This window comes from Rana temporaria, chromosome 1 (genome assembly GCF_905171775.1).
Source record: "Rana temporaria chromosome 1, aRanTem1.1, whole genome shotgun sequence".
In the NCBI taxonomy this organism is placed as follows: domain Eukaryota; kingdom Metazoa; phylum Chordata; class Amphibia; order Anura; family Ranidae; genus Rana; species Rana temporaria.
This window is the reverse complement of record NC_053489.1, coordinates 569,416,831-569,443,426: the sequence shown is the minus strand read 5'-3', so window position 1 is coordinate 569,443,426 and position 26,596 is coordinate 569,416,831. Positions and strand designations below refer to the sequence as shown.

Below are 26,596 nucleotides of genomic sequence, written 5' to 3'. Positions count from 1 at the left end.
GAGTCAGCCTTCTGCATTTATTACAGTGATCTGAATGTTGGTTTTCTGCTATGGGGCTCTATACTTGACCTTTCTTTTCTCTAGACTACGGAATTCTCATCTACTAGTTTCAACTACCCCTTAAAACTCATATCTATAGGATTTAAAAAATGGTGTACAGAGAGCATCCTATTTAAATGAATGCCTACAGCTATAAAAATAAAAAAAGCTTAATTGCATACTCCCCAGTGGGGACAGTGAGTGGCACCATTGCTCTGATCTCCATCCCAGTCCCTCAGTGCAAATTTGAAATATAATTAATGGGGTACTTGAAAGTAGAGTTGAGATACCCTTGTCTAGATCATCAGAGTGATGTTTATGCTTGCCTTATAAATATGTAAAAGTTAATAAATTTGCAAAAAAAACTCAGATCTTCACAGTGTGATTGTTAGGCTTCATTCACACAAGGTGGACTCCGTCGCTACGGAGCCAGCCAGTTTCCGCCAGCTCAGCGGGAGATCTCTCCGCTGATCTCCGCTGAGCCTGCGGATGACAGGTCCCTCTCTGCTCACTGAGCAGGTAGGGTTTTGTCAAGCGCCCCTGTCTCTTATGGAGAGATCTGATGACAACGGACAGCATGTCCGTTGTCATCAGATCTCACCCGATCCGATCCGCCATGGACGGATGGCGACGTATCGCCATACGTCTGATTTTAGTGGATCAGATCGGGTCGGATATCAGCGGACATGTAGGCTTGCTTGGAGTGCTGACAAAACTGACAGGCGAACCTGGACGGTCCGACCGTGTGAAAGGGGCCTTAAAGTATAACTAAAGGCAAAACAAATGTTATACAGAGAGTGGAGAGAAATTAGAATCCCTGTCCATTTTTATTGCTGTCTGTGCCCCCATTAGGGAGATTTACCCTCTCTATCTGTACTGTTTACCGTTATAATTGAAAAAGAAAGTAAAAACAAAATCAAAACAAATGGGTTGTCCCTGGAAAAGTAATAGAGGGGAAATCTTCCACTGGGTACAGTAGTTCTGGTGACCTGGGGGTCCCTAATGAATTCCCTTATCTGCAGGGATTTCCTATCACTTCCTGTTTGGCTATGGGAAAGGAAGTGAAGGGAAATCTGCGCAATCTTGGCTATGGGACAGGGGTTATAACCCTCCCTTGCTCCATCCAAAATGAAAAAATTAAGCTTTACTTACTATAGTTCTACTTTAACAAAAAATAGAGCACAGCTTAAAGGGGTTGTAAAGGTAAAAACATTTTCCTAAATAGCTTCCTTCACCTTAGTGCAGTCCTCCTTCACTTATCTCATCCCTCGATTTTGCTTTTAAATGTCCTAATTTCTTCTGAGAAATCCTCACTTCCTGTTCTTCTGTCTGTAACTCCACACAGTAATGCAAGGCTTTTTCCCTGGTGTGGAGTGTCGTGATCGCTCCTCCCTTGGACTCCAGGAGAGTCAGGACGCTCTCTACGTTGCAGATAGAGAAAGGAGCTGTGTGTTAGTGGGCGTCCTGACTCTCCTGTAGTCCAAGGGAGGGGGCGAGCACGACACTCCACACCAGGGAGAAAGCCTTGCATTACTGTATGGAGTTACAGACAGAAGAACAGGAAGTGAGGATTTCTCAGAAAAAATAAGGATATTGAAAAGAAAAATCGAGGGATGAGGTGAGTGAAGGAGGACTGCACTAAGGTAAAGGAAGTTATTTAGGAAAAATTTGTTTTACCTTTACAACCCCTTTAAAGAGCATTACTGGTCCATTTGTATGTCCTAAGGAGTCAGCTGCCAAATTTGCTCATCTCAAACTGATTAAATAGCTATCCAGTTAATGTTTGTTGATGACAATATATTTTACTTTGAAATACTAGGGGCAGCCCAGCCAAAACCAAATTTTAGTGGATACTGTTGACTTAAGCCACTATTTGACTTCCTATATGTCTTACAAACTTCATCAGCGGTGCCTCTTGAACTAAGGAGTCCCACTTATTTTTCTAAACTCTCCATGATATAAATTAAAACTTCTAAAATGAAAACCTAAACTAAAGGGTTTCCTGGAAGGAGGATCTTAAATGCTCACTCTTCCTGCTGCAGTAATAAGCAAGAGTATGGAGAAAACAGCACTTTCGGGAGTGTCAGATTCATGGTTCACCGCTGTTCTTGGTGGGTTCATCCATTGCCCCAACATCACTACTTTGTCCTATACAGAGATAGGAGGTTGATGGGAGATGCTGCAGCATTCTGTGGGAAACCAGGAATCTGACACTCCCTAAAGGCAATTTTTCCTTACAACTGCATCATACAGTGTTCCAGGCAGCAGAAGAGGTTAGAAGGTTCTTTTTTGTCATGGTCCCTTTATCTAAAAGTTTTAGGTTTAACAACAGAGTCTCTTTAACAGTAAAAGTGAGGTACCCAAAGTAGAAGGAACCTACGGAACCTGGGAAGTTGGAAGATATTTAGCTGGAGTCAAAAAAATGAAATATTAGATTTGGGTAGACTGACACCTTATGACTGCTAAAGGCATCAGGAATGCTCTGTATACAGTGACACCTGCTTGGACTAGGATGGGTGAAGTTGAAAACGTACTTTTTCTGATGTTCTAGGCTACTAGCTCTATTAATTCTCTATAATCTCGTGGCTTTGGTGGTGGTGGCCAGTTAACTGTGATTATCAATTAATTTCTGTCTCACAGTCTTGCATGACCAGTGTTTGCCTTGTTGCATGTGTTTGATCTTTATTCAGTCTGCTCGGATCCATTTTTCCAATGCCCCGTGTAATCTATGCTATGGCGGAGGATGGCTTGCTTTTCAAATTCCTAGCTCAGATCAGTCCCAGGACGAAGACCCCTGTAATTGCCACCCTGTCGTCTGGTGCAGTGGCAGGTGAGATTACTCAGAAGTAAACTTTCAATGACACAAAAAAGGAAAACTTTTTTAACTGTGTAAATTGATGTCAAAATGATATGTGCTTTGTTTGTTTCAGCTTCTCAGAGCTCTGAACTTTCCCTACACATGCTATACTTAAATCCATTTTACATCCTACATTTATTTTTGTACTTTCTTCCATCATTTTTTACGATGTACCCTTGAGAACCACATAAAGCTGAAGCCTCGTACACACGACCGAGGAACTCGACGGGCGAAACACAACGTTTTCCTCGTCGAGTTCCTTGTCAGGCTGTCGAGGAACTCGACAAGCCAATTTTCTCCATTCCCGTCAAGGAAATATAGAACCTGCTCTCTTTTTGGCTCGTCGAGTTTCTCGACAGTTTCCTCGACGAAAATGTACACACGACCGGTTTCCTCTGCAAAAAAAATCTCCCTTCTTGCTGGTTTTTGCCGAGAAACTCGGTCGTGTGTACGAGGCCTAAAACTTTGTCCATCCATAGGAAATTATTTCAGATTTGTCTGGATGTTGGTGGGTTAATTCATCTACTGCTTCCTTTAATTTCTTATGGACTGCTGTAATTGGATCTCTCTGCCAAATTTCACAACTCCAAACCCCCTTCTGTTGATATTAAGCAAAGCAGGTAAAATATATACCGGTAAGTAAATGGTAAATCCGTCAACCAAGTTGTAATGCTTTCACGATGGCCTCTGCAAGGGAGTGAAATTATGACAGAGACATCTCTCTTCAGTGTTCCTGAAAGATATTAGAAGCTGGATATCTGCATGTCTGTACAAAAATGCAGTATTCGTTTGGAGTGGATGTGACCTCTAAATACCTGACATTTAAGTACTGTTTAGGTACCCGTGGTTCCAAGGGTATATGAGTAACCTAACAAAGCCTTGTTTCATTCCCTTTTGGGCTTGCTTAGACTTAGAGTACACCCTTGTAGTTCTGTAGTGCTGAAGGCAATTTCTCAACATCCATCATTTTTCTATTCTAGCCTGCTGGGCTCTATGTTTCCTCTTCCCCGAATTCTGTTTGCCATGGCAAGAGACGGTTTACTATTTAGATTTCTTTCCAACGTGAGTGAACGGCAGTCACCAGTTGCTGCCACGTTGACTGCAGGTGTGATCTCTGGTAAGATGTGATAAAAAAAACAGGACTTCTTGGACCGGGTTCATGGAGGTTTGCATGCAAGTTTGTTTATGGAACCTGCTTTCAGTCTTCTCTGCATGTAGGTCGTGGGTGAGCTACTGCCATAATTTAAGATTTAAGCAAATTCAGACTTAATTGTACATAATTGATGGGTACATTAATCATTATTAAAATACTCTTTGTCTTTTTTTTGTCAATTACTACTTCTTAAACAAAGGTATATATGCATGCATTATATTATATAGCAAAGTATGATATGACTAATAACATATGGAGTACTTTTAAAGTGTACATGTTGCCTATAACAAGCTTTATTTGTTTGGTCTGAATCAGTATGACTGTACACTTAGCATATTGGTTCACATATCAACAGCATTAAGCTAGGAAGAATGGGCAAAGGTGTTAATAAGCATTAGACTTATTTCTAATCACAAAATGTCCATTGTGAGTGGCATGTACACTTAAAGAATATCTGACTTATCTAGAAACTTGCAAACTAAAACAAATCGGTAGCCACTGTTTACTTGTGTCCTCAAACTTTATGTCTTTGAAAGCCAGCAATAAAATTTAACATGTTTATAGAAATCCGTGTTTTTTATATGTATAATGGAGTAGTCCTGCATCACCAGCCAGCCGTGTTAGTGAAAGCAACACCCTTTATTTTCCATACGTTAAACAAAAACCGCTTAATTCAGCATGGAAAAACGAAACAAAAAAGGCCACACTTCTGAAACACAAACATAAGCTTTCGGCTCACCACTTTCACACACGTGTCCCACCAAAGGGTTTTAAAGTTCCCACCAGTTTAGGGGTTCAAAATTGTCACAAGAGCTTAGCAGTAACAGTGTCTTAGTCACAAGGCAGACCACAGTCCTCACACAACTGTGTCCTCCTTCTCTCCAACTCACAGACCCCTGCTAACTGCTTCTTGTTCATTATTCAGGCATTTCCTGCCGTCTGATTAACCCATTCATGTCCACGTAATCTGGGTTGGAGGCTCTTTCCCACCCAAAGTCTCTCCAAGTCTTTGAATTCCGGGTCCCATATACAGACTTAACAATCTTGCAAAAAATAAAAGTAAATTTTCCCCTTTATTACCAGAACCCTTCACCCTGCATGGGTGAGCATCCCCAAGTCTCCTGTACAATTAGTATTAATTTATTCCATGGAAAAGCAATAAAGTAATGCATACTTATTTAAAGTAATGCATAGAAATTAGTTTTTAGCTGTTTAGTCAGTGAAGGTTTGTTCCAGCTTTCCAGAATGAAAACGCAGGACTTTGTAAACCACACCAAACTCTACTTCCAATCTGCTTATATTAAAACCAAGTCCCTCAAATCTGAGTGAAGATTGACAAGAGTTATGCCTTTGTGAAAACAAGAACAATCCCAAAAGTATGTTCATGTGTTATAGATGGGGCACCTTTTTACTAGCTTGGGGCAGCCCATAGATGAGTCAGGTTTTTTTTCAACCAGCAGGGTTAAATGAAAAAGAAAAAATTCCACTGTAACGGTCACCACCGTTTACGATATGCCATTCCATCGCCCCACGACAGCTTATCCGACAGTCCGACAGACATCAGACACGATCCATCTCATTTCCCAGAATAACGAGACAAGCTCTGTTACTGGTTTCAAAATGTATGAACACTATTAATGGTAACTTAGCTTTCTTATATACAGTTTTAGAAACCAAGTGAACAATGAATCAAGTCCACCCACAAGGCACTTCAATACACACTCTCTTAGACAATGACATTCAGTTGAGTTGATTATTAGTCATCCCCCCAGATGTCCCGTCTCCGCAATAATAGGCTATTCACACCTGATCATCAATAGGCTTCTCACACCAACAGTGTCATTAGCATCTCACAATGGAATGTCTAGGAGCAGACGCAATTAACACCTCAAAAGCATGTGTCCCCCCCATTGAATGAAAACACTCCATTTGGAGTCAGACTTTAACAACCTGTAATATTCCAAGATATCCTGCAAAACATGAATTATCAGTAATGTCCCATCTCATGTAATTTATAATTAATATTTCTCAGTCACCCTATGCCCAAAAGGGGCACAGGATGACCCTAGACCCAAGAGTCATTAGTGACGCTGGCACAGGAGTACCCCCCATCCTTCCAAAGTCTCTGGGTGTCCCGGGCCATTCTGTTGCATCCACCATTAACCCACTCAAGGCGTCTGGGGAAATCCTCCCTGCTGTGTCTTTGTTTTCTGACAGCAGGGAGACCTCCCAGCTGTCAGAATAAACTGATCAACACTGCAGATTAAAGCCTGCAGTGCTTTTCAAGCCAACATTTCCCAACAAAGCGTCTGTACAATTTGATGAGTAAATTGACTACTGTTTAACCATCTACCCATACTGTACATGGGCTGAAATTCAGCCAATCCCTGCTAATCCGGCTGAATTTTGATCCATGTATGGCCATCTTAAATCACTTTGTAAGAAAAGTAACACTAAAGGACCACTCTGGAATTAGCCATTTCCCAGTTTTTACCATTCCTGCATCGTTAAAAAAAATAGATGCAGTGTCTGCTGATCTATCTGCTTTCATACAAGACATGTAATGAGAACACCATTTTAGTATTGTGTTACTAATTATTAGACCTTATGAACAATTAAAAAATACAAATAACGGGATATTCCACAAGCAATGGTCATCAAGCCCATCTATTTTCTAAACTAAAGAATGTCACATTTTTACCATCTATCTCTGAGCATACATCAATATTTTATATATATATATATATATATATATATATATATATATATATATATATATATATATATATATATAAATATATATATAAATATATATATATATATATATATATATATATATATATATATATATATATATATATATATATATATATATATATATATATATATATATATATATATTCATCTCAGACCATCTAGAATAGTTATTTGCTCATTTCTATTTCTTGGGTTTTGGCTGTTTTGTATTGCTGGTAAAATATTAGGAGGTTCCTGAGATTGTAATCTAGACTTGAAAGAGGACAGAGTAAATGGTGTTGCATGCTACAGATTTGTACCTTGTTGGTGATTTCCTTTTTTTTATGTAAAATGTCCATCATGGTATACTTTAGTACATACTACTGAATGAAACATTCCCATACTTAGCCCAGTGGAATGACACTGAAATTTGTCTTTTCAATGTGGTGGAATGCATTGTAAACATGTATATTACAAAAATTAACTAAAATATTAAGTTTAAATAACCATTGCCAAAGTAATAAACAAAACATGATGGTCATTTTGCAGTTTTGTGTGCATGTTTTTCATACATGTACACAATAGGGTGTTGCTTGCAAGACTAAGCCTGCTTTGGAATCAGAAAAACTTTTTTTTGCATGTATATTGTTAATGTATTCTATACAAAGAATATTAAATAATCTGTCAATGTGGACCTTAATTCTAAACATGATAAGAAATATCAGTAAGTGAAGTATGCTTCCAAAGATTGAAAATCATTTGTACTATTTAACCACTTCAGCCCTGGACCATATTGCTGGTCAAAGACCAGAGCACTTTTTGCGATTCGGCACTGCGTCGCTTTAACTGACAATTGCGCGGTCTTGCGACGTGGCTCCCAAACAAAATTGGCGTCCTTTTTCCCCACAAATAGAGCTTTCTTTTGGAGGTATTTGATCACCTCTGCGGTTTTTAGTTTTTGCGCTATAAACAAAAATAGAGCGACAATTTTGAAAAAAATGCAATATTTTTTACTTTTTGCTATAATAAATATCCCCCAAAAATATATAAAAAACAATTTTTTTCCTCATTTTAGGCCGATACGTATTCTTCTACATATTTTTCGTAAAAAAAAAATTGCAATATGTGTTTATTGATTGGTTTGCGCAAAAGTTATAGCGTTATAGCGTTTACAAAATAGGGGGGTAGTTTTATGACATTTTTATTAATATTTTTTTTTTACTAGTAATGGCGGCGATCAGCGGTTTTTTTTTTGGTACTGCGACAATATGGCGGACACTTCGGACACTTTTGACACATTTTTGGGACCATTGGCATTTTTATAGCGATCAGTGCTATAAAAATGCATTGGATTACTATAAAAATGCCACTGGCAGGGAAGGGGTTAACACTAGGGGGCGGGGAAGGGGTTAAGTACGTTCCCTGGGTGTGTTCTAACTGTAGGTTGGGTGGACTCACTAGGGGAAATGACTGATCGCTGTTCATATGCGGTTAGGCATTTCTCCCCTGACAGGACCGGGAGCTGTGTGTTTTCACACACAGCTCCCGGTCCTCGCTCTGTAACGAGCGATAGCGGGTGCCCGGCGATGATCGCGCCTGCCGGCGGCGCACGCGTGCCCCTATTGGCTGCTCGGCGAGATGACGTATAGCTACGTGATCTCACCTAGCAGTGCCGACGTATAACTGCGGCGGCTGGTCGGCAAGCAGTTAATGAAATAATACAGTTTTGACCTAATGGCCCCTGGTATTTTGACATATATTTTGATTTTAACAAGCATTTTATGTTTGGATTGGGCATAAATGCAGTCATTCCTTTGAACCTCCAAAACCTGTAACTGTTCATCTTGATTTTATGTTTCCTGTGGATTATAGGTTTTTGTAAGGTCATGAAAGAATATGATCTAAATTAATCTAAATAGGTTGATCATATAAAGATATTTCCAATCCTAGTTTCTACAGTAAATGGTTCTACTCACATTCTAAGTGTTAACATGCTTTGCCTTTTTCACTTTCTGCCTTTTTAGCCATAATGGCGTTTCTGTTCGACCTGAAAGCTTTGGTTGACATGATGTCCATCGGAACACTCCTGGCCTATTCTCTTGTGGCAGCCTGTGTTCTTATTCTCCGGTACAGTATATTCTATTCATGTCATTTTCCATACAACAAGAAAATTGAGATAGTATGACATTTATCTTCATAGTACTACCTTCTTTCTCGTTCTTCTACATCAGGGGTCCTCAAACTTTTTAAACAGGGGGCCGGTTCACTGTCCCCCAGACCGTTAGAGGGCCGGACTATAAAAAAAACTATAAAAAAATATGACGGCTGTGTTCCCTGGTCCATACCTTAGCATGAGTTGCGCCTCATATATGGGGAATAACTTTACGCCAGACGTACGACTTACGCAAACCGTGTATATTATGCGCCGGGCGCAAGTACGTTTGTGAATCGGCGTATCTCCCTCATTTGCATATGTGCATAAAAAATCTATGGGAGCGGCAAATGCGCCCAGGAGTAAATATGCGCCCACGATACGACGGCGTAGGCAAGTTACATTGGTCGTAGGAAGTCTATTTTTAGGCACATCTCAGATTGTGGGCACGGCACATAGATACGACGGCGCATAGTTATACTTACGCAGCGTATCTCGAGATACGTCTGCGTAAGTGCTTTGTGAATCCGGGCCTAAGTATGTAAAATTCCCTTCCACAGTTAGTGGTGCGGAATGTCGATAATTTAAAGTAACTCTATATACAGGTATATGGGAAAAATGATATTGAAATAAATAGACTACCACCCCCACATAGGTTGGATGGACTGGTGTCATTATTCAACTTTATCAACTATGTAACCATATAATAGCCTGGCCTCTTATTGATTAATCACAGCCATGTGCTGAACTCTTGCTATAACAGATAATACAGTAGGTTAATAAAGTGGAAATCCAATTCAAGAGAGGGAGAGGTTTAAACTCCTGGTTGAGAATGATTTCCCTTCATGTTATGATGGACTTTAACAAGAGAACAAGAGTGAACAAAAACTCTATATCAAAATGATCCAAAGATAAAGGTAGCTGGAATTTTATGCACGTTTTCTTCTTCCTGCAAGATCAAATTTGTCCCCCCCCCCCTATCATATCTGCCAAGGCTACCTATTGATCCATTTAGTCTGATGGACAACCTCATTGATCAGTAGGAAGGCAGAAGAATTGGGTCAAGATTTGTAGCACCCTGAGCACCTTAGCACCCTCCATCTCTGGATCTACTGCAGAAACTGTAAACTTCCAGGTTCTCTTTCTCCTCGAAAGGAGTTTTTAGCATAGCAGCTCAGAAAATAATTAAAACAAGAAAAGACAGGTAGACATGTGAAAATGAGTCCAGGGCTTCAACTTTTGGCTTTGTATGTAAATATGAGAGGATGATATGCAATTTTTGGGCAAATTTACCTAACTAGAACAAAAGTAATAAAACATTTAAAAACTAAGGGCCAGATCCACGTAGCGGATCGTAATTTTCGGCAGGTGTAGCGTATCGTATTAATGCTACGCCGCCACAACTTTGAGAGGCAAGTGCTGTATTCACAAAGCACTTGCTGCTAAAGTTACGGCGGCGTATCGTAAATCTGCCGGTGTATGGGCGCGGAATTCAAATGTTAAAGATGTGGGCGTGTTTTATGTTAATTTTACTTGACCCAACGTAAATGACGTTTTTTTCTGAACGGCGCATGCGCCGTCCGTTGGGGTATGCCAGTGCGCATGCTCGAAATTAACCCGCAACAAGCCAATGCTTACGAAGTGAACGTCATTCTACGCAAAGCCCTATTCGCGAACGACCTACGCAAACGACGTAAAATTTTCAAAATTCGACGCGGGAACGACGTCCATACTTAACATTGAGTACACCTCATATAGCAGGGGTAACTTTACGCCGAAAAAAGCCTAACGGAAACGACGTAAAAAAATGCGCCGGCCGGACGTACGTTTGTGGATTCGCGTATCTAGCTAATTTGCATACTCGATGCGTAATTCGACGGAAGCGCCACCTAGCGGCCAGCGTAAATATGCACCTTAGATCCGACGGCATACTATGACGTACGCCAGTCAGATCTAGGCGTTTCTTGTTTTGTGGATACAAAACAAAGATATGCCGGAGCAAAATAGAAGATACGCCGTCGTAACTTCTTCATGGATCTGCCCCTAACTATTTTATTAGTGAGCACAATAAATAATGAACAGGGTAGACATGTGAAAATGAGTCATGGGCTTACATTCTTGGCTTTGTATGTAAATATGAGAGGATCATTTGCAATATTTCATATTTGACCAACTAAAACAAAAGTAATTTAAAAATTAAAAAACTAACTGTATTTTATGTATTTATGAGCACATTAAATAATGACCAAAAAAAATTAAATAAAAACTAAACATTTTCTTTTAACTAAACAAACACTTTTTTATTATAAAATATGTTGTTCATTCAATAGTTTATTGGATAGTCAATTGTCACTGTAGCTGAAACACTGACATCAGCTTTTGCTACGTTCACCTTTCAGTTGGACCTTTCAGTCTCTCCAGTCTCTGTCCTCTTTTCCGCTTTGTGCATTCCAAATTTAAACTTATCCTTAGTTGCCCTTGCAGCTGTCTATAGCAGAATATTATGCTTACAACAGCCACAAAGTAATAAATGCTTGTTTAACTGGCTATCTTGGTTAAACCGTCATTGTTTTATAATTTTATTGTTAATAAAAAACGATTTTGTAATCAATGCCCTAATACAGTTTTTTCTCATTTTCTGGCATGACCTCCATTGGTTGCTTTAGCTGTATACAGAGGAATTGAATATACTGTATGATAGAAGAATAATCAGTGTTTGTTATTTTGTAAGTACTTTAACTAAACAGCCTAATGATCTCATCCCTGGACTTAAAATGTGTTCCATGAGGAATAAAGGGTGGAATCAGGGCGAAAGTTAGCCAGACAATGTTTTGTACTGCATATTTGCATGAAAAAATATGTAAATACAGACTTTAATTTAACTAAACATAAATTCATATCCATCCAGCAGGTAGAATATATTTTCCAGTGTCTTCCTTATCTTCACGTGAACAAATCCTGTTGTTTACAAAGCCCAATAGCTCAGGCTGAAATTACAAAACTTAAATTTACAGATTTGTTATTCCCATGCAGTGCAGAGTCTTTTAAAGGGTTTATTTCGTTTTGAATAAAGCTGAAGAAGGGTTAGAGGTCCTATCAGTTTTTTTATTGTGGTCTGTGTCCTTGTCCTGGAATAGGAAATGAGACCAAATCTCTCTATTAGAGTCCCAAGTAGCTTCAAAACCTGGCAGGTGATTTATTACTCCAAGGTATCAATCAAAACCATGGATCTGAAAGATGCATACCTTTAGGATATCTTAGATCCCACCTTTAGGCTTAATACATGTATACGGTTATCCCAAAAGCTTGTATCTTTAATACCTTTAGTTAGCTAACAAAGGGTATCTCTTTAATGATGGATTACAATACTCTACTGATATATAGTAGTAAAAAAACAGATGTAACAGTTTCAAAGGTGAAAGGTTAAATAACCATCATAGCTTATCTTTAAAATATGTGTTACATTTTTTTTTTACTTGGGTGCCTCCATGTGACCAGTTTCTTAGTTCTTTCAAGTAAACAAAACTGGTCAATGTCTCACATATTCTTGACTGGTCTTTTATTCATTTTTGGATTTTGCCACTGTAGTCCAGTAATGCGTCATAATTTTTATTATATTTGGAAAGTATTACAATACATAACGTGACCAAGAATTTAAATACAGAAACAAAGATGTGTTCCTAACACAAAGAAGGGGTTGAATAAAGATTTATTGTGAAAATAGTTTGAAGATTTTTGAGTACTGCATGGCACATTGATGGTTGTACCCAGGGGGTGCTTGCATATGGCCAATAACAGCCTCCTACATGCTGGCAGTGTTCTATTGCAGATAAAATAACTTGAAACTCAACCCTGGTCATCCAGAATTCAACATACAAAAATATGTAAGCAGACAATGGCTAAGCAATGGAGTGCTAAATTGGATGTTTAAAAATAATAATAATAATAATTATACCAGTTAAATAGACATATATAAATCACAAGGCTCTCACAAAGATTTGGCTTTAAATTTGATTTTTTTAAGCTGTTTAGACATATCCATTTTGCCATAACCTTACTGTAATGTTATAGATAGTAATCCATACAATAATATTTTTTTTATTACAATGTGTGCTCCTCTGCACAGGTATCAGCCTGGATTGGGATATGAGAAACCTAAAGGTGCTCCAGAGAAAGAAATGTTATCTGCATCAGAAAGGGAATCAATGATGAACGAGTCTCAAATCATGATGCTACAAGAACAAAGATTTAGTTTTCATTCTCTTCTCTACCCTGCCAGTGTGCCAACAGAACAGTCTGCCTCTGTGGTCAGCATACTAGTGGGGCTGCTAGGTAAGCTGAAAATCTGTGTTTGCTTCTGCCTATTAAGTTATGTCAGATCCACAAAGTGTAGTAAGCAGCTTGGGTCCAATGTTTTATCCAAGTAACATCCCATCCCGTCCCATGTTTGCAAGGCAGAGAAAAGAGGCCATAATAGGAACATTATTGGCCTATTACAGTGTATTTTTTTTATTTAAAAGCAGAGGGAAAAAAGCCTGTTAAGGTTCCAGCGTATTTCTCCTCCTTTTCCATCATAACATACATCTAGAAGTAAAGCCAGGAAAACATTTTAGCTAAGAACATTATTTTACTACTTTTTTTTTTTGTTTGCTTTGTTTGCTGGTCTGGGGACTGAAGGCATGTAATGCTAAAAGTAGAAAAAAATATATAGTTTTTATTTACTTCTTTGGAGCAGCATTGCCTACCACAGCATGTGGGACAGAAGACTGCTACATGAGAAAATAATATACAGGGAGTCTTTCTGTAAGCAAAACCTGGGCTGTGGTCAGAGAGGCACAAAGAGGCAAATAAAAGGTGATATGGTCAGCGTTTCTTAGCCAACAACATTACAGAACCCAAAATGTTAAATATATATATATATACAGTGCCTTGCGAAAGTATTCGGCCCCCTTGAACTTTGCGACCTTTTGCCACTTTTCAGGCTTCAAACATAAAGATATAAAACTATTTTTTTTTTGAAGAATCAACAACAAGTGGGTCACAATCATGAGGTGGAACGAAATTAATTGGATATTTCAAACTTTTTTAACAAATAAAAAACTGAAAAATTGGGCGTGCAAAAATATTCAGCCCCCTTACTTTCAGTGCAGCAAACTCTCTCCAGAAGTTCAGTGAGGATCTCTGAATGATCCAATGTTGATCTAAATGACTAATGATGATAAACAGAATCCACCTGTGTGTAATCAAGTCTCCGTATAAATGCACCTGCACTGTGATAGTCTCAGAGGTCCGTTTAAAGCGCAGAGAGCATCATGAAGAACAAGGAACACACCAGGCAGGTCCGAGATACTGTTGTGGAGAAGTTTAAAGCTGGATTTGGATACAAAAAGATTTCCCAAGCTTTAAACATCCCAAGGGGCACTGTGCAAGCGATAATATTGAAATGGAAGGAGTAGCAGACTACTGCAAATCTACAAAGACCTGGCCGTCCCTCTAAACTTTCAGCTCATACAAGGAGAAGACTGATCAGAGATGCAGCCAAGAGGTCCATGATCACAGCTGAGGTGGGAGACTCTGTCCATAGGACAACAATCAGTCGTATACTGCACAAATCTGGCCTTTATGGAAGAGTGGCAAGAAGAAAGCCATTTCTTAAAGATATCCATAAAATTGTCATTTAAAGTTTGCCACAAGCCACCTGGGAGACACACCAAACATGTGGAAGAAGGTGCTCTGGTCAGATGAAACCAAAATCAAACTTTTTGGCAACAATGCAAAACGTTATGTTTGGCGTAAAAGCAACACAGCTCATCACCCTGAACACACCATCCCCACTGTCAAACATGGTGGTGGCAGCATCATGGTTTGGGCCTGCTTTTCTTAAGCAGGGACAGGTAAGATGGTTAAAATTGATGGGAAGATGGATGGAGCCAAATACAGGACCATGGAAGAAAACCTGATGGAGTCTGCAAAAGACCTGAGACTGGGACGGAGATTTGTCTTCCAACAAGACAATGATCCAAAACATAAAGCAAAATCTACAATGGAATGGTTCACAAATAAACATATCCAGGTGTTAAAATGGCCAAGTCAAAGTCCAGACCTGAATCCAATCGAGAATCTGTGGAAAGAACTGAAAACTGCTGTTCACAAACGCTCTCCATCCAACCTCACTGAGCTCGAGCTGTTTTGCAAGGAGGAATGGGCAAAAATTTCAGTCTCTCGATGTGCAAAACTGATAGAGACATACCCCAAGCGACTTACAGCTGTAATCACAGCAAAAGGTGGCCCTACAAAGTATTAACTTAAGGGGGCTGAATAATTTTGAACGGCCAATTTTTCAGTTTTTTAATTGTTAAAAAAGTTTGAAATATCCAATAATTACAGTTTTGTATCTTTATGTTTGAAGCCTGAAATGTGGCAAAAGGTCACAAAGTTCAAGGGGGCCGAATACTTTCGCAAGGCACTGTATATATATTTTCACTTTCAGAGAGTTTAAGTTGTAGTGTGCTTGAATAACGAAAACGCTGAGGAACAAATATGCCGGAGAAATATTTTTGCACCGCTGCAATTTGCAAATATAAAAATTAGTGCAAACTAAAACACTCTACTATGTCATCATTTTTCAGTTTTTATGTATTCAAAATACAGAATGCAAAATACAAGCTGAAAAAGAATACAACAAAACAAATATCAAACCATGAAGAGGGGGGCATACATACATACATACATACATACATATTTTAGGCATTGGACCTCAGGTGCCCTTTCATCAACCTTCTGGATCAATACAACACTGGGTAGAGTACAACTATTAACCAGACACCCACCTGTATTATGCCATCATTTAAATTTTTTTTCCCCAAATAAAAAAAAGTATATAAAACAGTTTTAAAGACCGAGTGGAAAGAAAATGTGAGTTCTTGTCTATAGGGACCAGTCACATTCCTTATTTATTACAAGTGGCAGTGATCGAAATCCTTCTTTAAATTTGCAAGGGAATAAAGGATCGTTCTGGGCAACAACTCAAGTTTCTTTATATGTTCTTTCCAGTTTTTATAAATAGTAAACTAATAGACCAAGACATTGAAGCTAATACATTTAATATTTTTTGGCATTCTAAACCTAAACAAAAAAGTATTATTGAGTTCTTTACTTCAGGTTTTAACTTAAAATAAAAATAGAATAAAACACAAACCTCTCCAGGTATCACCCAATGACAGCAGTAAACTATTTGTAAAAATAAACTATATTACCAAAATAATATTAGAACGGCTGCTTTTACACACACACAAACTTTAATGGCATCCCAGTCTTAGTCTGTAGGGTTCAATATTGAGTTGGCCCACCCTTTGCAGCTACAACAGCTTTAACTTTCCTGGGAAGGCTGTCCACAAGGTTTGTCTATGGGAAATATTTGACCATTCTTCCAGAAGCGCATTTGTGAGGTCAGGCACTGATGTGGACAAGAAGGCCTGGCTTGCAGTCGTTATTCTAATTCATCCCAAAGATGTTCTGTCGGTTTGAGGTCAGGACTCTGTAGAGGCCAGTCAAACTCCTCCACCCCAAACTCGCTCATCCATGCCCTTATGGACCTTGCTTTGTGCACTGTTCCAAATCATTTGGTGGCAGGAGGATTATGGTGTGGGGTTGTTTTTCAGTGGTTGGGCTTGGCCCCTTAGTGAAGAGAACTCTTAACCACTTCAGCCCTGAACCATTTTGCTGGTCAATGACCCGGCCACTTTTTGCGATTCGGCACTGCGTCGCTTTAACTGACAATTGCGCGGTCGTGCGACGTGGCTCCCAAACAAAATTGGTGTCCTTTTTTTCCCACAAATAGAGTTTTCTTTTGGTGGTATTTGATCACCTCTGCAGGTTTTTATTTTTTGCGCTATAAACACACACAACTCCCGGTTCTCACTCTGTAACGAGCGATCGCGGGGTTCCCGGCAGTGATCGCGATCGCCAGGCACACGGGTCGGCACCAGGGGCGAGCAGGCGGCGCGCACGCGCCCCTAATGGCTGCAATGCGAAATTACGCATAGCTACATGATTTTGCGCAGCCGAGCCGACCTGCCGCCGTATAATTGCGGCGGCTGGTCAGCTAGTGGTTAAAGGATAAGTTCACTTTTTTTTCTGCATTCCAGCTCTCTTATGTACCAATACAGCATTAATGTACTTATTTTGCCAACATAAAATAGCTTTCCATTTATTATACGCTCGCTTATCTCACTGTCTTTATGGATGTTTCAAAACACTGCTTGATTACTTCTGCCTTACTTCCTGGACAGACTTTAGGTCATGACACAGGAAGGAGTTGACCAACTGATCTCATTAGCACGCACCCTGCATCTACTACCCACAGCTGGTCAACTCCTTCCTGTGTCATGACCTAAAGTCTGTCCAGGGAGTTAGGCAGAAGTAATCGAGCAGTGTTTTGAAACAGACATAAAGACAGTGAAGTAGGCATGCGTATAATAAATGGAAAGCTGTTTTATTTTGGCAAAATAAGTACATTAATGCTAATTTGTACATAGGGGAGCTGAAATTTAGAAAAAAAGGTGAACTTAGCCTTTAAGGCATTGGCATACCAAGACATTTTGAGCAATTTCATGCTCCCAACATTGTGGGGACAGTTTGGGGATGGCCCCTCACAAATGCGCTTTTGGAAGAATGGTCAGGCATTCCCATAGACATACTCTTAAACCTTCTAGGAAGGTTTGCTGCTAAAGGGAAGAAATGGGAAGCCTGCATCCCTAATATAGTACATAAAACTAAAAATACCCTCTAAATGTAACTTTTTAGGGCATCCACAACTTCAATAATATGTAAAAGATATATTTTTTTTTATTGAAAACAGGTTACAAAATAATTCCATACACTGAAATTAAAAATCATATGCAGTTTACATGACATAGAACTATTCAGAACAGTCAACACAGATTTGATGAAGACAGTAATGGTCCAACGCATTTCAAGTTTTATAAATTATTCATTCTTCTTTAGGGGGCACATACATGTAAAAAAATTGTTATCTATAATACAAAAAATATATTAAAACCATAGTTATTTTACACAATAAGTTTGAGATGGAAATATATATATAACCACTCACCCCTTCAGGTAAGAGGATTTGGACATGGAACTGCATCAACCATTTAAAGAAACCGCTTGTCATTTGCTGCTGTGTGTCTCAGATGGAGTATCAGGAGGTAGACGCTAGAACACCCACTTCCCCAGCCACTGAGGGATAAGTTGAAATCCCAGCCAAATGATACGTAATATCCCTGCATGGTAGGCCCCATCTAACAAGGAAGAATTAAAGGAATGTATGCAGTATCTCACAAAAGTGAGTACACACCTCACATTTTTATAAATATTTTATTATATATTTTTATATGACAGCACTGAAGAAATAACACTTTGCTACTTTGTAAAGTTGCTTGTATAACAGTGTAAATTTGCTGTCCCCTTAAAATAACTCAACACACAGCCATTAATGTCTAAATCACTGGCAACAAAAGTGAGTACACCCCTAAGTGAAAATTTCCAAATTGGGCCCAATTACTGTAGCCATTTTCCTTCCCCGGTGTCATGTGACTCAGGTCAGGTGTGAATGGGGAGCAGGTGAGTTAAATTTGGTTTTATCACTCTCACTCTCTCATACTGGTCACTGGAAGTTCAATATGGCACCTCATGGCAAAGAACTCTCTGAGGATCTGAAAAAAAGGATTGTTGCTCTACATAAAGATGGCCTAGGCTATAAGAAGAGTGCCAAGACCCTGAAACTGAAACTGCAGCATAGTTGCCAAGACTATACGGTTTAACAGGACAGGTTCCATTCAGAACGGGCCTCGTCATGGTCGACCAAAGAAGGCGAGTGCACGTGCTCAGTGTCATATCCAGAAGTTCTCTTTGGGAAATAGATGTATGAGGGCTACCAGCATTGCTGCAGAGGTTGAAGGGGTGGGGGGTCAGCCTGTCAGTGTTCAGACCATACACCACACACTGCATCAAATTGGTCTGCATGATGCACAAGAAAGCCCAGAAACTGTTTGCTGAAGACAAGCAGACTAGGGAAATGGATTACTGGAACCATGTCCTGTGGTCTGATGAGACCAAGAGAAACTTATTTGGTTCAGATGGTGTCAAGCATGTGTGGCAACAACCAGGTGAGGATTACAAAGACAAGTGTGTCTTGCCTACAGTCAAGCATGGTGGTGGTAGTTTCATTGTCTGGGGCTGATTGAGTGCTGCCGGCACTGAGGAGCTACAGTTCATTGAAACCATGAATGCCAACATGTACTGTGACACACTGAAGCAGAGCATGATCCCCTCACTTTGGAGACTGGGCCGCAGGGCAGTATTCCAACATGATAAACACACCTCCAAGACAACCACTGCCTTGCTAAAGAAGTTGAAGGTAAAGGTGAAGAACTGACCAAGCATGTCTCCAGACCTAAACCCTGTTGAGCATTTGTGGGGCATCCTCAAATGGAAAGTGGAGGAGAGCAAGGTCTCTAACATCCACCAGCTCCATGAGGTTGTCATGGAGAAGTGGAAGAGAACTCCAGTAGCAACCTGTGAAGTTCTGGTGAGCTCCATGCCCAAGAGGGTTAAGGCAGTGCTGGAAAAAAATGGTGGCCACACAAAATTTTGACACTTTGAGCCCAATTTGGACATTTTATAGGGGTGTACTTACTTTTGTTGCCAGTGATTTTGACATTAATGGCTGTGTGTTGAGTTATTTTGAGGGGACAGCAAATGTACACTGTTATACAAGCTGTACACTCACGACTTTACATTGTAGCAAAGTGTAATTTCTTCAATGTTTTCGACTAAAAATAAATAATAAAATATTTACAAAAACGTATGGGGTGTACTCACTTTTGTGAGATACTGTATGTATGTATGTGAATATCTGAGTAAGCTGAGATAAAATATGATTAAATCAAACATATTGATGAAAAAGCTTACTTGGGTTTCCTAGGGGTGTGTATGGACACAATAGTCTTCTATCAGAGGACAGCAAGCCCACAGGGTTAAGGAGAAAAAGTTCACTAGGATAAACATATAACATCTAGAACAGGAAAGTTAAATTAGTAATGCACAGAAAGTGCAAACCATATAAATATAGACGTGATTAAGAGGTTTATCTTGATTTATCTTATTTGGAAGCCTATGAAGGATTAAACGACTCATTCAGCAAGAGTGAGATGAAGGGTCAGTCCTGATATCCACAAGATACTAAGTGTAGTAGTAGTATCAATAGTGTCTCAGAAAACCCCAATTGAAGTACCTAGGGGAACAGGGTATGAAAGAAAATTAGGATCCACAAACGTAGGCTCTCATAATTGGAAAAGATAACCAGTATGTAGTAAGGTTTACCTGTAGGGTTCAGACCTGCCTGGCATCCTTGTGGACTTGTTGTCCTCTGATAGGAGACTATTTCATCTATACACACCCATAAGAAACCCAAGTAAGCTTTTTCGCCAATATGTTTGATTTACTCAAATTTTATATCAACTTACTCAGATCTACATATACATATACATTCCTTTAATACTTCCTTGTTAGATGGGGCCTATCATGCATGGATATTAAGTACCATTTGGCAGGGATTTACACTTATCCCTCAGTGGTTGGGGAAGTGGATGTTCTAGTGCCTTCCTCCTGATGCTCCATCTGAGACACACAGCAGCAAATGAAAGCGTTTTCTTTAAATTGTTGATGCAGTTCCATGTCCAAACCCTCTTACCTGAATGGGTCAGTGGTTATAGATATATTTCCATCTCAAACTTATTGTGTATAATGACTATGGTTCTAATATTTGACATTTATGTGACCCTAAAGAAGAATGAGCTATAATTTATAAAATTTGAAACGCGTTGGGACATTACTGTCTTCCTCAAATCTGTGTGTTGACTGTTATGAATAGTTAACTTTCATGTAAACTGCATCTGGTTTGGAAATTCCAACAGCCAATGTTTGATGTGAGCTTTTTGTCAGAAATTCCAACCGTGTGTAGGCTCCATCAGAAATTTGCTGTTGGAATTTCCGACAACAAAAATGTGAGAGTTGGTTCTCAATTTTTCCGACAACAAAAGTTCTTGTCGGAAATTCCGATCGTCTGTAACCAATTCCGACAAACAAAAATCCTATGCATGCTGGGAATCAATTCAACGCATGCTCAGAATCATTGAACTTCATTTTTCTCGGCTCGCCGTAGTGTTGTACGTGACCGCATTCTTGACGTTCAAAATTTCCGACAACATTTATGTGACCGTGTGTATGCAAGACAAGTTTGAGCCAACATTCCGTCGGAAAAAAATCCACAGTTTTGTTGTCGGATTTCCGATCGTGTGTACATGGCATAAGACCGGGATGCCAATAAATATAAACTTTTTTACATTTTAAATCACAGTGTGCATAGGGGATTGTCTTTCTAACATAGAAACAGAAACAAATAGATATTTAAAGTGTGTATAAACCTTTGAGAAGAAAAAAAAATCCACAAAATGGTATTTGTTACCTATAAGACCAGAAAAGCGTGCCAACTTTGTTTTCAGGAAAATGTGTGTGTTGCAGTCTGCAGTACACAAGGTTGTTTTAACATACACGGGACATAAAGCATATCTAAACCCAAAAACAAAAAAATTATATAGTGCAGCTTACTATTCCTTAGAGGTGGATGCAGTATTATTTTTTCAGGATTTTTCCCTTTATTTTCAATTCCAATGCTTGGAATAACACACTTCCTGTGCCTATGTGTCTACACATGTAAGAACTAGTAAGTTGCAAAATATTACTTTTTTATGGGTTAGATTCACTTTAACCACTCCCTTCCTGCCCAGACCAATTTTTAGTTTTCAGCGCTGTCGCACTTTGAATGACAATTGCGCGGTCGTACAACGTGGCTCCCAAACAAAATTGACGTCCTTTTTTTCCCACAAATAGAGCTTTCGTTTGGTGGTTAAACATCGAAGAAAAATTAGCATGTCCCCACCAATCACTTATACATTGATATCTAATGGGTCTATAAATAGTCACATCCGTAGATTAGGGATCACCACCGTAGCCAAAACTATGCATACAAGAAAAGGGGATGTTATCCCTACTTGCAGCGGCCGGCCAATACTGCACTAATGAACCTAGTTCATGTGAAGTGCAACAAAAACCACATAAAAAGCACAAACAATTGACAAACATGAAGGACAAAAATTATGGCGATCCGGACGCCTAATGACTCACTTCTGCTGACAATCCTGGTCAAAATAAACCGTGTGTGGTTCTAACAAGATTATAGAAGAATTAGAGAATGGACAGCAGAAGTCCAGACGAAGCTACGCACCCATGTTGCGAAACGCGTTGACGTCACAGGGCGCCGGACGCCATCCAAACTACGCCCTGCCGCAGCGGGAATCTGGAAAAAGTTTGAATTACACCAAACGAAAAGTAAACAAAGAGGCTAAAAATTAATGAACACTACTTGCGATAGTATTCCTCATCTTGTGCGGATGAAAGGCTCATACCCTGAATCTACAGCCAGGACCTGGTAACATATGGAACAAAATAGTGTCGGATGACACGATCGAATGCACGGCGTCACTACCCTCCACACATGCTGCCTACACAGACGCATCTGAAAGATCACAGAAGTGAGTCATTAGGCATCCGGATCGCCATAATTTTTGTCCTTCATGTTTGTCAATTGTTTGTGCTTTTTATGTGGTTTTTGTTGCACTTCACATGAACTAGGTTCATTAGTGCAGTATTGGCCGGCCGCTGCAAGTAGGCTTGCAATTAGAGCTTTTTAGCTCAAATGGTAGCAATCTTTGATATCTCACTATTTATATAATTTATATAATTTCGTTTGGTGGTACTTGATCACCTCTGCAATTTTTATTTTTTGCGCTATAAACAAAAGAAGAGCGACAATTTTGAAAAAAACACAACATCTTTTACTTTTTGATTTAATAAATATCACTATTTCTTCTACATATTTTTGGTAAAAAAAAATAGCAATAAGCGTATTTGATCGGTTTGCGCAAAAGTTCTATCATCTACAAAATAGGGAATAGAATTATGGCATTTTTTTTCTTTTTTTTTACTAGTAATGATGGCGATCTGTGATTTTTTTATTGTGACCGTGACATTGCGGCGGACACTTTTGACACATTTTTGAGACCATTCACATTTATACAGCGATTAGTGCTATAAAACTGCACTGATTACTGTGTAAATGTGACTGGCAGGGAAGGGGGTTAACACTAGGGGATGAAAGGGTTAAATATGTTCCCTGGAAGTGATTCTAGCTGTAGGGGGAGGGGACTAACAAGGGGAGGTGACCGATCTGTGTTCCTCTGTTCTGGGAACACACATCGGTCTCCTCACCTCTGACAGGACCGTGGATCTGTGTGTTTACACACACAGATCCATGGTCCTTCCATGATTGCGGGCAATCACGGGTGCCCGGCGGACATTGCCGCCGCCGGGCACGTGCACCGTTCTCATGGAGTGTATAACCATTGTGCTCCTGAAATACTTCTATAACAGGGTAATGTATGAAGATGTAACCCTATCTGAGAGGTGTAAATGGGGAGAGGTTCATGCAGAGTTAAACCTGGTTCACACAAATCAGTTTGCCCACCTCAAGCACACAGTCTGAAAAGGACAATCTATTTGCATTTAATTTTTTGTTACCCATTTTCTTGGGTAAACTATTAGCAATTATCAATCAATTATCATTCAGAAGAGACACTGCCCTACTTTTTGGCTGTATATATTTAATGGACGTGCACTTCTTTAGCTTCATGTGCATCCGTAAGTCGTAAATCCCCTTTTGTGTGCAATCACTAACACTTTTTTGGGAAGAAGTATTTATTATCCTATTGCATAAAATCATTAATTGCAGCGATTCGCATCTCTGGTTGAAGAGGGACAGAAATTATTCACTTTTGCTCAGTCTTATTCAATAAGATGGTGCTCCAGTGATACCAACCCATGAAAATAAGAAAATCATTATTTATCAGCACAGCTAGGCCCAGATTCTCAGTGGAGATACGACGGCGTATCTCCAGATACGCCATCGTATCTCTGCGTTGTGCCGTCGTATCTATGCGCCTGATTCTTAGAATCAGTTCCGCATAGATATCTGTTAGATCCGACAGGCATAAGTCTCTTACACCGTCGGATCGTAACTGCATTTTTACGCTGGCCGCTAGGGACATGTACGCTGATTTACGAGTTGAAATATGTAAATTAGCTACATACGCGAAGTCTTTATTTAGTATCCCTTTGTGTTGTGATTTTTTTTCGTTGGGCTTCCATTCATTTTTTTATGTTGGTCACAAAGATGCTTCCCAAATCAGTCTGGAACACCTCCCCAACCACCCCTACACCAGAAACATGAGACTTTCTGAGCTACGGGTAGGAAACTGAAAGACACTACAAACAGGATTTTGTATTACTTTTCTTCTGTTCCTTGTGCTATGGACAAAACCATTGCAGGTACTCACATTAAAACTAATTTGAAATCCCTGCTGGTTGCAGAGGATGAGAATTTAGTGTAAAGATGGATGGCAGGTGGCTTGTCAGGGCTTCACAGCTACATAATTAAGCAGATATGCATAAAGTAACAACAAGTACTGCCTTTGGTGTATGAATAGTAATTATGGCCCTGTATATATTGAATTTATTTATTAATGGAATTCTAAAACAAGCAAATGGATAAAAGTACTTGTATATTTCTTTCTACAGCATGTATTATTTGTGCATTAAGTGTCTTGACGACGTATGCAGTGACAGCAATAGCCAATTTGGAGGCATGGAGTATCGCTCTTCTTGCAATATTCGTCATACTCATCTGCTTTATTGTGTTTATCATCTGGAGGCAACCACAGAACCAACATAAAGTTGCTTTCATGGTAAATTTCTCTTATAATAAACAGTGCTTATTTACCAAAAATGCTGAACTCCAGACGAACAGCTAAATGCACAGATGAAATATGATTGTACATGGTAGCTGGTTTACATGCCAAAAGATTTGTATTTCTGTTAATTCAGTACTGAGATATTTATAGTAGGGTTGTCCCGATACCACTTTTTTAGGACCGAGTACAAGTACCGATACTTTTTTTCATGTACTCGCCGATACCGAATACCGATACTTTTTTTTAAAAATGCAGCCATGTTCCTAAATGCAGCCTTGTGTCCCCAAATGCAGCCATGTCCCTAAATGAAGCCATGTCCCTAAATGAAGCCTAAATGCAGCCTTGTCCCTAAATGCAGCCATGTCCCTAGTGACTGTTGATAATCAGCCTTCTACTCTGCCCCTCTAGCACTCACTGCAGCATGGGGCTGGAGAGGGATGGGTGCAGCCGGCTTCAGCTCTTAGTTGTGTTCTGGGATCTGGAGCCATTTGCCAATCAGGAAGCTGGGTAGATCCCAGGTTGGGATTCTTCCAGAACCTGAAACAGCAACGACAGCAGCCTACAGTGGAGCTCAGCCAGCTGTTCTAAAAAAAGATCCAACAGTTCAGAGCAGGATCTAGAAGGATCCTGACCTCTCACACGGAAGCACAGTGAGGGTAAGGAGCCTCCATAAAGCATTGAGGGCCGGTATAAACAACGTGCACCCCTCCTCCATGTACACAACATATCTCCATGATATGGAGCACACTGTAGGCCTCCTCCCCCAGTGATATGGCGCACACCGCCCCCCAGTAGTACAGGCTGCCCTCACCTATCCTCCAGTGGCTCCCCCGCCTCCCGCTTTATTCTCTTCGCCGCGCTCATCTTTCTCTACACACCAGTACTGCGTACCGAGCCTCGCTATGGCTAGAACCCAGCCCCTTCCGGGACACAGCTACTGATTGGTGGCCGCGCCACAAGAACGAGGCTTCACTCAAAAACAAGTAACCAATCACCAGGAAGACTGGTGACCGCAACCAATCACCGCCAGGTGTGTGTGCTGCCTCGTAGCCAATTAACGAGTGCGGTATGGGACACCGGAGTGAATCAGAAGGCGGACACTTGGAGACGCGGGGGGAGTGGTAGCATGGAGGAGGAAGCGGAGCTGCGCGCCACTCGTGGGGGGGGGGAGTATCGGGGGAAGCATCGGGAGCATTTGCGCGAGTACAAGTACTCGCGCAAATGCTCAGTATCGGTCGGTATCGGGACAACCCGAATACATAGCTCTGCCACACAGCACATCTCTGCCCAGCAGGGGAACTGATCTTTCTATGCTGCAATTCATTAACATTTCCAGGTCTTTTTATCACCTATACCTTGTGACTGAACAGTGAAAGGAGAAGCAGCAGACTGATGAGCTCAACTCTCTACCACTCTGTTCTTTCCTTTCTAATAGGATGCTCCTTGCAATGTAGCGCAACCGATTATGCTGCTTTTCCTCCCTCTTAAAAGGATAGATCGTCTTTAGACCAGGTTTCATGTTACACCCATGTACACAGTATATCATCACATTCATCAACACCTCCCCACTTCAAATCATTACCCCCACACACAACATACACACACCTAACTGAATCGCAGGGTGCTTCCTCCTGGTAGCTCTTGATATTCATTTGAATTTAGTGCAACTGTTGTAATATTTTGTTTACATCTTCCAGCCCCATAAATGTCCACACCTTGTTAAGCAC

General features: G+C 40.0%; 1 protein-coding gene across 3 annotated transcripts in view; it reads left to right on the top strand.

Annotated features, from left to right (window-relative positions):
- SLC7A2 (solute carrier family 7 member 2) overlaps window positions 1–26,596 on the top strand; it is a 166,848-nt gene that overhangs the window by 135,247 nt on the left and 5,005 nt on the right. For 2 of the 3 annotated variants that reach the window (XM_040334605.1, XM_040334609.1), the window contains exons 7-10: window positions 2,730–2,869; window positions 8,810–8,912; window positions 13,064–13,269; window positions 24,697–24,863. In XM_040334605.1, coding sequence (XP_040190539.1) covers window positions 2,730–2,869; window positions 8,810–8,912; window positions 13,064–13,269; window positions 24,697–24,863 — 616 coding nt within the window. Of the gene's footprint in view, window positions 1–2,729; window positions 2,870–3,876; window positions 4,014–8,809; window positions 8,913–13,063; window positions 13,270–24,696; window positions 24,864–26,596 lie in introns of all 3 variants that reach the window. The other variant, XM_040334610.1, reaches the window with a different exon arrangement.